General features: G+C 31.8%; 2 protein-coding genes across 5 annotated transcripts in view; both read left to right on the top strand.

The window, feature by feature from the left end:
• Positions 1-13,806, top strand: part of LOC126717022 (receptor-like protein 53) — a 44,115-nt gene that overhangs the window by 14,836 nt on the left and 15,473 nt on the right. The gene's annotated exons all lie outside the window — the stretch shown is intronic.
• On the top strand, positions 6,633-11,958 carry LOC126717024 (DNA polymerase zeta catalytic subunit-like). Of its 4 annotated transcripts, XR_007652391.1 has the most exons (6): positions 6,633-6,753; positions 7,537-7,619; positions 8,178-8,235; positions 8,542-8,591; positions 9,631-9,757; positions 11,687-11,958. XR_007652391.1 is itself a non-coding variant. In XM_050418175.1 (5 exons), the coding sequence occupies exons 1-5, from the start codon at positions 6,642-6,644 to the stop codon at positions 8,709-8,711; spliced, it is 330 nt and encodes a 109-aa protein (XP_050274132.1). In that variant the 5' UTR covers positions 6,633-6,641; the 3' UTR covers positions 8,712-9,087. The 4 variants fall into 4 exon arrangements, 2 of the variants coding, with proteins under 2 accessions (XP_050274132.1, XP_050274131.1); XM_050418175.1 differs by lacking the exons at positions 9,631-9,757; positions 11,687-11,958 and adding an exon at positions 8,685-9,087; XR_007652392.1 differs by lacking the exons at positions 8,178-8,235; positions 8,542-8,591.

Here is a 13,806-nt window from a genome sequence, read left to right as displayed (position 1 = left end):
TGAGACTAATATTGTAGGAGGAGATTAGTGATTATTCATATGATTAAAAATCATTTCTTCCCACTTTTGTTGCTTTCTAGAATTAGATAATTAGAATTCAAACTTTATTTATGCTTGTCATTACTTTTGGATCAAATGATCTGTCAATAAATTCTCTCTTACAATTTTATAATTCAAGTAGAATCTAGAGGAGATCTCAAACCTGATCCTCAATTTGATGCTACCAATGTCATAGCTCTCGCTATTCAGAATGATATGGATTCCATTCCTGAAGTTTATGTGCTTCTGCGTAGTAAAATTGAAGCTTTTAAGAGGTATGGTTGCTGATAATCAGATTTAGATTTCATGTAATTTTTCTTTCCACTACTAGTTTTGTGTTGAGTATGACTTGAAGTTCTAAAATATTTTGTAATGTGAGCGCAATTGCTGATGGGTCTAGCCTAGAAGTGGAAAAATCTACTCATATGCGAATGTCACTTTTATTTTGTTACTATCAGGTGAAATTGAGAATGGGAGGTGACCATGTGAATGTCACATGGCCACTAAATAGGGGCGGCGCTATTCTATATTCAGGGGGTTCAAATGAACCCCCTGACTTCCAAAAAAAAAAAAAAAATTATATACATAAAATATTTACTTTTTTTTAGTTTAATACTTTAATTTATTTTTAAAAATATTTTTCACACCCTGACTTAAATTTTGCACACCCTTATTACAAGTATTTCTAACTCTAAGAGTAAAGGGTCAGTATTTGTGAATTGTAAGTATTACTCTTTTTTATAAATTTATATCATGTGTGTGTGTGAGTGTGTCTAATATTGATAGTGTGTATTACTTTTTGTTATAATGCTATTTGTGTGAATTATGATGTGTGTGGACATTTGTGTGTACAATATAAATATAATTTAATAATTAGGAAATAGGGATGATTTGTTACATGTGTGTGTATTGTTATCATGTTATAATAACTTTTTTTTATAAAGTTAGTAAAATTTAAGAAAAAAATTGTAAAGTTAGTGATTTTCCAAGCATTTGGCTGGTTAAGTAGACACAAAGTGTATAAGTTTATATATGAATGAGTGTGGTTGTGTGCCTCAATAATTAATACAAAACTAACAAGTTTAGTTTAGTCATTTAGTTTAAAATATTTTATAAAAACAATAACAAATAGATAATAACAACTGCATAAAAATAAAAATGTTAGATAGACTTAACAAAATAAAATAGTCATAGCCTCATGGTCATAGCTACCCACATTGGGCATAGATACTCATAATGAACTATCATATAACAATTTAAAATTTGAAAACTTGTAGAAGAAAATTATAAAACTTCATGTATTAATTTTATTTTGTTGATAATTCGATATATTCAAGTTCTTTTTTATTAAAATTTTTTAATGACCCCCCTAAACAAAATTCCTGGAACCGCCACTGCCACTAAAGGCACTTAAGGGTAATGCCCATACCCATGCCCTTGCTCATGAGGAAAATAAAAGTTTTCCCTAAATATTGGTGAAAGAAGAAATTTTTTTATTTTATTTTTATTTTATAGATGTTGGAAAGAGATAAGAAGATAACTTCGAACACCACAACAAAGTGTGTTTTGTTTGTTGCTTCTCTTTAATTTGAAGGCTAGGGGGTTGCTTCAGTTTGGTATCTTCCCTCTTATTCTTTTGATGAAGATCTATTTTCTTCCTCTCCTTTCAATTCCTTTTCTTTGGCTCACTAAAATTATTATCTATTTGTAAAAGTGGGCAATGCTATTTTCTTATGTATCACCTTGCTTGAATGTTGCTTATATAACATGCATGGTACTGTGTGTGTGTGTATGCTTGTGATTTTTACTAGTTGGTCGCTTTTGGCTTTTGAGTTACATTTAGGGGGACGGGCTATTCTTACACATTTTTTAATCCCTTATATTCATAACATTTTGCAATATAAAATTGGAATAACCTGTTCAAATGTTGTGTTGTGAACCTGACTATGTATGTTGCTGGCTCTTGGAATGTTACAGTTGGTTTGGACAACTTTGAGGCCTATGCCATAAACATTGTTTGATGCCTTCATTATTTTCTCTGTTATGGAAGATCACTATTTCTAATTGCTTTTCATAATCTTCATTTATTGCAGGACTCTAGATGGAATATCTGGCTGCAAGATGTTGGTTTTCTCTAAAGAGAAGTACTTGTTCAGTTTCCACTTTTCAGGGAAACTTGGGATTATGTGACTCCCGTTGTCAGAGAAATGTGGAAATATTGAGCCACCAACTTATGAAACAAGGCAAGAATCATTAATGGCATGTTTGGATAGAGGGGGGAAAGAAGGGGAGTAGAGGGTAGTAAAGTAGAATTGGTTAAAAATAAACTAATTTTGTGCTAAATCTACTCTACTTTACTTTACTTCCCCTCCCTCCCCCTCAATCCAAACAAACCATAATAGTAGAAGGATTTGATTGGAAAGTGGTTGTGATAGGATATGGATATGCTTGTGGATTGATAATTGGACTAGTTATTGGGTATTTCGCCACCTCAAGAAGGACAAATTGGTTTGTGAGACATTTGGAGTGCACTTATGCAGTTGATGATGAGCACAATTGGAGACACTAATTCTAGATTTATTTACAGTGATTGTAATAATTATATCTACAAGCTTGTAATCTCATGTATATGCATGGATACACTTAAAGATATACAATAAGATACATAATATAATTTCTATATATATAATTTAAATACTATTGATAGTCATTTTTATATTTTGTTAACTCTTTAAAAAATTTTGTAAGGATATTATTTGGTATAAAATTTAAATTGTCCTTTTAAAAAAAAAAATTTATTATGAAACACTTTTTTTTTTTTTAAGATTGATTTATTCTAGACTCTTTGATTTTTGTAATTAATAACTTACTTGGATGAATATTTATGATATGGTCTCACATTTGATTCTAAAATTAAGAAATAAAATTCTTCAAGAATAAATAATTTAGGACACATGATACAAAATTAGAACTCTAATTTGGAATTCTAGTTTGAGTTTCTCTCAGCTTCACCTATTATTATTATTATTATATATATATATATATATATATAGAGATTTGTGTAATAATACAAGCCTTATTGAGTGTAATGAAATATTTATAGTGATTAATACAAATATACAATTATATTTAAGTGTACAATAAATAACATAAGCATGCACACTATTATTAATATAGCATTCAAGTCTGTCACCATAGTATAATACAAATCACTATATCACTTCTACAAATAAGGAAATAAGCTACAAGCAACAATCTTGAGTGGTGAACGCTGTTAGAATCTTAGCATACTGTATATGCTAAGCCATCAATTTGAATCTCCATGGACAACAAGTGACACATTTTAGACCATTTGGTGAAGCACCCATTCCCTTCTTTTTTTTTATCCCATCAGGTCTTGTCTTCCTAACCTTATCCTTGTTATTCAATTCCAAGAAGATAGGTAAATTACAATAACTTCTAGAATAAATCTAAAAATAGTATTCTTAAGTACACCAAAATGGACCAAAGTCAGTTGAAATAGACTAAAGTTGATCGAAATGAACCAAAATGGACCAAAGTGAACTGAAATGGACTAAATTGGACCAAAGTAGACCGAAATGGACTAAATTAGACCGAATTGGATTGAATAGACCAAAGTGGACCAAATGGATCGAAATGGACCAAATTATACCAAAATAGACTGAAGTGGAAAAAAATGAACTGAATGTCAAACCGTGATTAGTAAACATAACTCACAAAATTAATAATAATTAGGGTAAATTACGAATTTGGATCGTAACCTTTAGCTTTGTGTCAAAATGGTCCATACCATTAAGTTATGGATAAAAAATGCTAATGTGGACAATAGCCAAAATGAGGAAGGTGTTAGCATGGAGGCAAGAAATGAGGGTATCATAAGAAACGTTAAGGAGAGGAGATTCAGGAGTTAGGTGAATAGGTCAAAGATGCAAAAGAAGACTACTCTATAGTTTAGGGTATAGAGAAGTGAATGAGAGATAGGTTGTTTTTTAGGCACTGTTTACTCAAGGGGAACAAGACTATATGTCTCGAAATTACAAGTGAGATCAATATTAAAATTTTGTTCGCCCCCCAATTATTAGCTTTATACAGGGGCGAAGCTATATAATAGGGTGGGGGGGGGGGGCTATGGCCCCCCAAAATTTTGAAATTTATATATATATAGTTATTTTAATGTTTTCAAAATTTAGTCTACAAAATATAAGAGTTAGCCCCCTCAAATATTTGAATTAATCCAATGATGCTCTTAAAAAAAAAAAATTGGTCTAATAGTTATCGAAATATAACTTTATTTTTCTCAAATACTATTTTATATTATAAAATGTGTCCTTATATCTGTTAAAAATGAGATAAATTTTGGTACCAAACATGTTTGAATCTATCTTTTTCAATCTGTTATGTGGGATTAACAAGTTATTGATTCATTAAAAAAAATATTGCCACTAAAACTACACATGAAATGTCTTTTTAGTTGCCACATAATGGGTTAAAGTAAGATAACTTCAAATATGTTCGAAGTTTAACTTATTCCTCCAAGTTTTGGATCATTTATGTTTTTGAAAATTTTTGAAAATTTCATTAGTTCAATTGAAAGATTTTTTTACTTACTTTAGTATAAAATTTGATAATTTGTATTAAAAATGAAACTTTTTAAGAGTTTTACTATGAAAATAGTAAAAATGAATTTTATTTTATAAAAGATGGCCACCAAACATAATTTTGATTGAAAGTACTAAGCTTTTTTTTTTTTTTGGTTGAGTGTGTGTATATATATAACTTATCAAATAAAAAAGTGTGTGTATATATAATAAAAAATTGTGTGTGTATATATTTGTGTGTGTGTTGGGGGGGGGGATGTCTTGATATATATATATATACTAGTCGCTAACCCGTGCGATGCACGGGAAAACTATTAGAAAATAATAAAGCATGCATATATTAAAAGACAATTTAAGTTCATGTGTGCTTGCAAGGGATACATACCTAAATAGTTCTTGCGGAAGAAATAAAAGCCTTATCTTTGAGATAAAGAACTGATGTAAACAAACTAACTTTACATCAAACAAATTAAAAAAAAAAAAAAAAAAACATAAAACTGATGTCACGGGAAATTCAGCCACATAGTAGTAATATATAAATCTCTTAAAACCTAAACCTAAACCTAAACCTAAACGTAAGGACTAAATATTTATGCGCATTCTCTTGCTTTCTTAATGTATTTGGTTAAAAACATAAAACTGATGTCACGGGAAATTTAGCCACATAGTAGTAATATATAAATCTCTTAAAACCTAAACCTAAACCTAAACCTAAACGTAAGGACTAAATATATAAACAAACTAACCTTACAAAAGCTGAACTTTATAAGCTAAAATCTATACCGTGAGTTGTAGATCTTGAATGCTATATCGTGCGTTTAGGGCTTCCTACATCTGGAGAGAGAGAGAGTTTGCAGAAACCAAAGAAAATCTCTCTATAGCTTAAGAAACACAATATAATAAAATCAAAGAGATAAAATTTTCAGAGGACAAAATATTATAGATAATTTAAAAGAATTTTGGTTTAATTCTTGAACACCGCAACTCCATAAAATTCATACTAATAATAATATTTTATGATAGCGCAGTTAGAATTTTGGTTTAATTCTTGAACACTGAATTGGAAATTGATTATATGAGTATTCAATGGTAAACAAAGTACTATATATTAATTAATATATAAACAAAACTAACCTTACAAAAGCTGTGCATTGTAGATCTTAAATGCTTTAGAGCTTCCTACGTCTGGAGAGAGAGAGTTTGCAGAAACCGTGGCTTTATATTTCTTAACTTGAGAGAGGGGTAAGGTTGCTAGGGTTTTGTAGATCTTGAATGCTTTAGGGCTTCCTACGTCTGGAGAGAGAGAGAGAGTTTGCAGAAACCGTGGCTTTATATTTCTTAACTTGAGAGAGGGGTAAGGTTGCTAGGGGGCTTTATATTTCTTAACTTGAGAGAGGGGTAAGGTTGCTAGGGTTTTGAGGAGTTATAATTTTTATTTATTTTTTATTTTTTAAATATTGTGCTGACGTGGAAAATTGTGGTGCCAGCAAAGGCTTCGGTTATATATATATATATATATATATATATATATTAGTGCCACAACTTGATTCCTAAACAAAAATTCCTGGCTTTGCCCCTGGCTTTATAACAACTTCTAGAAAATCTAAAAATAGTAATTTTCAAATTAAATTCTCTTCCAAAATAATCTTAAAAAAAAAAAAAAAAAAAACATACTAACCAAATTGATTATATAATAGGAAATTAAATTTTTTTTTGGAAGAAATCAAATAAGAATAATAATCACACAAGGTTAAAGACTTAAAAGTGTCATTTTCAAATATAGAAGGGGATTCTTTTCACATTTCCTAAAATATCATAAGATGTTAGCGTAATTTACTACTAAACAAAATATTCTAACAAAGTAACAGTGGACTATCCAGAATTTTTTTTTTGATAACTGGACTATCCAGAATTTTACAAAAGAAGTGGGGAGCAAATTGCTAGCAAAATTTCATGGCATTCCCGTAAATTCGAAGACAATCAATGGCAGATTCGCAGTCAGATTCAAACGCCTTCAGTGTTCGGATCGTCTCCATCGATCACTACATGGCTCCGCCGACCCATGGCCTTGATATCTCTTACAGTACCTTCCAAGGTACTCTCTACTTTCACTCTCAAACGACGCCGTTTAATTCTTCTATTTTACTGTAATTTGTTTGAATGTTTTACTTTAGGAATAGATTTTTTTTTTTTTTTTTTTTTTTACAAGATAGAATTCTACTCTAGCCTAATCTAAGTGTATATGTGTGTGAATCTCTCTCCTGGAGACTTGAACCCTGGCCCTTGCCTCCACACTTCACAAGCACTTATACTTGTGGAGTGACCATCGCACCAAGGGAGTGCGGTGGTACTTTAGGAATAGAATTCTAAATTGAAAAGAAAGTGAAACTCATTTCACAATTTTCGAAATATATATTATGAATTTTTACATTTTTTTTTTGGGGCAAAAATACAATTACCAAGTTGAAATTTTTTCAACTTTTACAAAACTATCATTTTAGTTCCTCTGTTCATTGCTAACTGTTACAAATGCAAAACGTGTTTTTAAAACTCAAGACGGGTTCAGCAACTCCTTGTAGCGTTTTTACAAATGCTCATTTTAAACCCAAAACACTGTTAGGCACCCTAAAATGACAACTTAAACGGAATTATATATATCACAAAATTTAATTTTAGGGGTGTAATTGTATTTTTACCTTTTATTTTTTTGTTTTTATGATTTCTTTTGTTTACTGTTTATGCTTTTTTGTGTTCATCATCATGAACACCCTGTATGTTTCTTTCTTATTTCATTAATAAGAAAGAAACGTATGGTATTCATTGAAGTGTACAATATGTGTTAATTTGCTTCTCTAAGTGGATTCTTGAATTCTTGAAGGTGGGAAAGTGAGTGAGGTTCCTGTTATAAGAATATATGGTTCTACACCAGCTGGTCAGAAGACTTGCTTGCACGTCCATGGGGTAAGATCATTCCTGTTTTTCTGGCGTCTTATTGAATGTTATTAAATGCTTGGATTCGTCAATGTTTCTTGAGTGCAGTGGTTGAAATGGGCATATCAAAGTTTATGAAGTTATATTTTTCGCCTTTTGGTTATGTTGAGAAAATGGAGGGAAAATTGGAACGCGTGTTTTCTTCTTTAGTCTCAAAATTTAAGTCCTGCCCACTTTGAAGAGAAATTTGGTGGGACTTAAAGGATATTCCAAATCCATCTTTCATTTTTCTCTCTCTTTTCAATTGCACACTGGAAAAATATATTTCTAAAAAATTATCTTCTTTTCCATTTTCTGGTGGTGAATCAACATTGTGCTTAAGGTGAGTCCAAAGGGTTCTTCTTTAGAAAGGTTCCCTACGTTATCAAGAAAAAAAATGTTTGAAATAACAGATATTGCATGCTATGTAAAGCAATACTTCATGTATAGAGTACTTTAAGCATATGATAAGTGTTTGAAATTTACTCTTCCTTTCTTTCTTTATTAGTACATTGTTATTCTTGACTAAATTATCCATATTTTTTGCAGGTTTTACCCTATTTATATGTGCCTTGTGCGGATATATCGCTTCAACCACACGAGGAAGGTAGATAATATTTTTTGAATTAAGCCAATGGAATAAAAATTGGATTTATGTAGCCGCTCCTAGTTAGTCAGGGTCAATTTTTTTTTTAGTTGATATTGTGAATTTGTGCTATATTTTTTTATTTATCTCTTAATTTCATTTTGGATGTGATATCTTCTTCCATCCTAATGTGAAATTAAGTTTGTCTGTCCTGATGTTAAAATGTGCTGTGATTTTTGCTGTTTGGTTTTCTGCTATATATATGCTTTAGATATGATTCCTATTTTAAATTTCTGAGTTTATCCTTTTTCTTGTTAATATGCATAGGTGATGCATACACACATGCTGTATCTCTTGCTCTTGAGAAAGCTTTGAAGGTATGCTTGGTTGCAACAGGTTTTGTTCTAACCTCTGTGTTGTTTGTTAATTGGTGTTTCTGCAATTTGTCCTTTGCATTGCTGATCCTGCAGGCATCATATGTTTTTGCTTTGGTTTGAACTCTTACGGCTTAAAGGTAATGCTGGTTCAAAGTGACAGCATGTACATGGTTACAGCCTTGTACGAGCAAGGAAATTTTATGGTTACCATTCATCTGAAGAGCTTTTTGTGAAAATACATCTGTATCCAAACATTATACCATTCTATCATGGCATTTTCATCTTCTGTATGATACAGAGATTCTTTACTTAAAATGCATAGTTGTACACTTAAGGTTTTTGTTGTAGACTTTTAAGAGTGATGTATATTAATACTTATCTAAAAAAAAAGAGTGATGTATATTAATCACTGCCCTCCTTTCAAAAATTGCAACCAATTGGTTGGTATTTGCTGTGACTTTTGCAAGTTAGATTAAGAAAAGTATTGTTTGTAGAAGTTTTTGTGCTGTTCTTCATAGAAGTTTACAGCCCCAGGAATTGCATATTCCCTTTATTCTCCAGTTTCGGGTAAATGCATCCCTATGATTGAATCATTGAGGATTTTTTTTTTTTGGGAGATGTCCAATAAAGAATAAAACTGTGGTTCCCAAATGAATCTTGGTTTTGTGTTCCTTACTAGACATGTATGAGGTGAGTTCCATTGTGATGCTTGTGGCTGACTCCTAATTGAGATTCATTATTGTTGCAATATTTGAACACTTCAAGTCCGTTTGGGAACAACTTATTTAGCTGAAAGTGAAAACTTTTTTGTTGAAAGTACTGTAGATAAAGTTAAAAGGTAGCTGAAATAGTACCGTGAGGCCCATAAATTGTACCAAAAAGTGCAATGGGACCCATGAATAGTAAAAATAAACTAAATAGTAAAAAAACTAGCTTTTTAAGCTAATGGAAAATGCAACCTTCAATTCATTTATTTATTGATTTACATTTTATAAGATCTAAGCTTTTCTTTTTGTCAAATTGATTGTAACTTGTACAGGATGGGCCATGTGCATTTATCAAAGATGAAGTTTTGTCATCCAATACCGGACACTTTCTCACCAAGGAAATCTGATCATATTAGTCAGCATATGGATGAGTTGACTTGCATGCCAACTGATTTCCAGGTTATCTTTTCCTCTCCTTCCTATGCCAAATGCTTTTGGGATGGGCTTAAATGTTTCGCTGGTGGTCTTAATCATGTGAAATCAATAATGATGCGTGAATTATACCACTAGGCAGACCCAAGTTGTGTTGCATCTTAAAGTTCACCAATTTTGATATCTTCGATATTTCCAATAGGCTCATTGGATATGGCAATCTGCTTTTGAATTCGAGGCTTCCTCGCATTATGATGTTTATTGCAATAAACATCATAGTGTCTAGGAGGAGTATGAAACGACTAGAATGCGTGAGGTGGCAGTGCCTCCTAATTTTGGCAAGGCACTTCTAGAAGATGTTCTAAAATCTCTCACTAGGTCTTGAATTTGAGAATAAAGATACGGAATTGTGTGGGGAAGCAAAAAACTCTTTAACTCTTGACTCCATTTGAGAAAAACGTAAAGTTAAAGCAGTCCATGACATGATCAGCTGATAGGGGAAATTTATTTGGACTTGGACACATTCACCCTAACTGTTGGGAAAAACTACCCACTTCATGGTGAGACCAAAGTCTCTCCCAATATTGTCAACAAAGTGTGAATTTACCAACATAAAGGTAATGGAGGTTAGACACAACAAATATGGAGCCTAAGCTAGGAAGATATGCAAAATGGAATCCAAAAGACAAATTATCAAACACTTAGAAGGCCTACACAATGCACACTCAAGAATTATGCGGTTCGGCGCTAAGCATACATCCGCAGGTCAAGCTCCTAATAATCCACTATAAACAACAAGATTCAATGGTCTTCTACTCAACTTTTATGGAACGACTTGAGTCTACACAATGAACTTGGAGAAATTTAAGGTTACCTCTTTAGGAGTTTTACAAACCCAAATCCACCACAATGAAATCTTCCAAACAACTAGTTGAAAGAAACCCCAAACACCTTTGAGACACTTGCTTCAATAGGTTTCGATGGCCATGGTAGGAGAAAGGTAAAACTCACATCCAAACCCTTGTGTCTTTCTCTTTTGTGTATTTTACCCTCTCCATGTCTTGCTGTTGTGCTCTCCCTAAAAAGGCTTAAGAACATGGGCCAAATAAACACTAACAGAGCCCATATGGGCCTGGACCTAAAAGGCTCAACAGAATAGATGGAGAACCTTCTAAAAAAAAAAGAAACAATTGGATCTTTGCTACCACAATTTTCAACATGTGAAAAGGAAGATGGTCCTATACCCCACTGAAGGGATGGATACAAGTATACCATTATCTGGAGCATTAGATCCAAAGATTATCACAAGTTCACATGTTTTTCCTCTAGGAGCATTTACACTCCCAAGCATTTTGATGCAGTTGTGTAGGTTTTAGCCGATAAATCATGTGAAACAAATCAACAATCCATTTTCTAAGTATGCTTATTTAATTAGTAATTAGTCATTCATCTAAGTCAGGGTCTTGTGAAGAATTGGCTTCTTTCAAATTGTGGCCAAATAAATTTTGTGTCTCTCCAAACTTTGAAATTGGTTAAATCTTGTAATAGACTGCTTGACTTTTTCAATATCTACATATGAATGTATAATAACAGAATGAGTTATCTTATGACCGAAATTGCTAAAGGTACCCACTTTTTACTACAATTGGCTATAGATAGTGGTAAAAAAAATGGGCATTCTATCTCTCACAAGCATTAAAGCACCTTAATATCATAACAAGTTCTACATTCTCTGAGTTTCTATTATTTTGTACCATTGGAACTAAAACTATTCTGCAAATTAGTATCAAATTGTTTTGATTAGGTCCTCTCTTTAAATGAGAGGGCCAATTTCCCTAGAAAACTCTGCTTCTCATGAAATTATATGCTATCAGTAATTTGGATATTGGTTACCAATATAAGTACCCATGACTCAATTTTCCATCTCCTATACTTAACAAATTTCAACACATTCAGGGTCACTGATGAGGACAGGGAAGAATCTCTTAAAGAGAAAGAGCTTGTCATTGGATAGTATGGATATAAGGCCAAGAGGGAGGATGAAAATTGAGTGGGGGTTTCATTACACACACAAAAAAATTTGTCAAGTGGACTAGTAGAAAAGTTTTTTTTTTTGGTAAACGCAGAAAAGTTAGTTAATATGGTCTTTAATGTCAATACATTATCTGTCAAGATTAAGGCACTGAAAATTGTAGATAGAGATAGAATTTGACTCATTCTTTTTATTATTGCTGGATTGAGATTTTCATAATTAATAGCTTATGATGTTTCTCAACATTTTGTGTTGTGTGTGTAGTAACCTGCCCTAGAAAGGATTTTTGTAGATAATGTGATTTAAGTAATAATTATGGTATATGGAGTACTTTACTAGGATATAAAATATAACATTTCCTAAATCAACATGTTGCCTTGGAAAACCATTAGAGGTGGAATTGTTCGAAACTAAATATCATAACAATGGTTGTATTATAAAACATACCATTTCCTAAAAATTTAGCTACTCTAATATGATCTTAACAAAGTGAGCAATTTGCCAAAGTAGAACTTCCTTGAAATCATAATTGAATATAAAAGTATGGCTTTAAAATTTTTAGGCTTCATTAGTGCAAAAAATCTTGACTCTAATTACATCAATCCCCTTTACTTACTAAATTTGCAAATTCATTACTAGAAGGGTTTGTTGATATGGTATTTGTCACCTACAAGAATATTCACCACTAATCTCACTTTGGAAAAAAAAAAAAAAAAAAAAAAAAAAAAAAAAAGAGTGATTCTTCTAAGTCTTTTGTAAAAACATTTTATTTGATATTCCTATGCCTATCTTCATTGTCAAGGTCCTGTAACCATAGTTCAAACCTCTCCTCTTTGATTGTTATAACTATCAAATTATTAAATAAAATAAAATGAAATAAAGAAGTCTACATTCATTGCTTCGTTTTACCAAATGATAATGACCTTTAATGTGGTAAATTTTTTGCATTGTCTCGAATGTCTAGTTGCAAATACGACTTTTAGTGATTCACGACTAGGTCGACCTATACAATGTGAGGAACGATCTTCGTTTGAATAGTCTTGCACTAATTTTCTGCTAACAAGAATTCGGAAATGTCCTCTTATAGAATACGAGGAACCATCTCTGTTTAATGCCCTGATTTTCTTGCAATTATCTGCTAACAAAAATTTGGAAATTGGTATGGGAGTTTATCAAATAAAAGGCATAGTCAATTTTTCCGTCTCCTACATTTCAAGTAAACAATTCCAGTCCATTCATTGGTCCCTCCAAATGCCAAGATAGCAAAAGATTCTCCTTATAAAGAAAAGGAAAAGGAGCTTGCATGGGAAGTATGGTCAATGGAATTATATATAAGAACAAGAGAGAGGAAGAAGATTGATTGGGGAGGATGTTACCATAAAAATGGTGCAGAGTTGCATCATCCTCAAAACTTTGGTCAAGAGGGCTTTACAAAAAGCTAGTCAATATATTGTCTGCCAAGATTATTCAGGCACTGAAAATTCTAGATAGAGATAACTTTTGGATAATAAAATAGTAGTAACAAAAAAAAATTTCAAATTATAATACTTAATGCTTACTTTTAGTATTTTTTAGTAAACTTGTTGGCAAAAAAACAATGGGTGTATATTGGTGTATATTGGTTTACTTGTTTTTTCATATTACTTCCATTTTTTATTATTATTATTTTTAAAGGTAAACAGTGTGGGAGAGGGAAGGTGGAATTCAAACCATAATATAAAATGCCATAAAAGATGCCATTACACTTCTTTTTTTTTTTTTTTGTAATTCAATAAATGCAACAAATTGTCCTTGCTGGCCATTACTTCAAGATAGTAAAAGAATCTCCCATTGCTTGGGAAGGACGCCATTTGTTAGAGAGATAACATCATTGAAGGATATGAATGAGGCTAGATGAGGGGATGAGAATTGATGGGTGAACAACTTGTCAAAGAAAAGAAATCAGGGCTAGAAATAGTTCCTCTTAACTTTTGTCAAGAAGATTTTAGTATAAAATCTAGTAAGCATGACATTTTCATCAATTAATTATAAGTGTTTGTTAGTG

This window comes from Quercus robur, chromosome 3, assembly GCF_932294415.1.
Source record: "Quercus robur chromosome 3, dhQueRobu3.1, whole genome shotgun sequence".
In the NCBI taxonomy this organism is placed as follows: Eukaryota; Viridiplantae; Streptophyta; class Magnoliopsida; order Fagales; family Fagaceae; genus Quercus; species Quercus robur.
The sequence above is the reverse complement of the archived record's forward strand: the minus strand, read 5'-3'. Positions and strand labels throughout refer to the sequence as shown.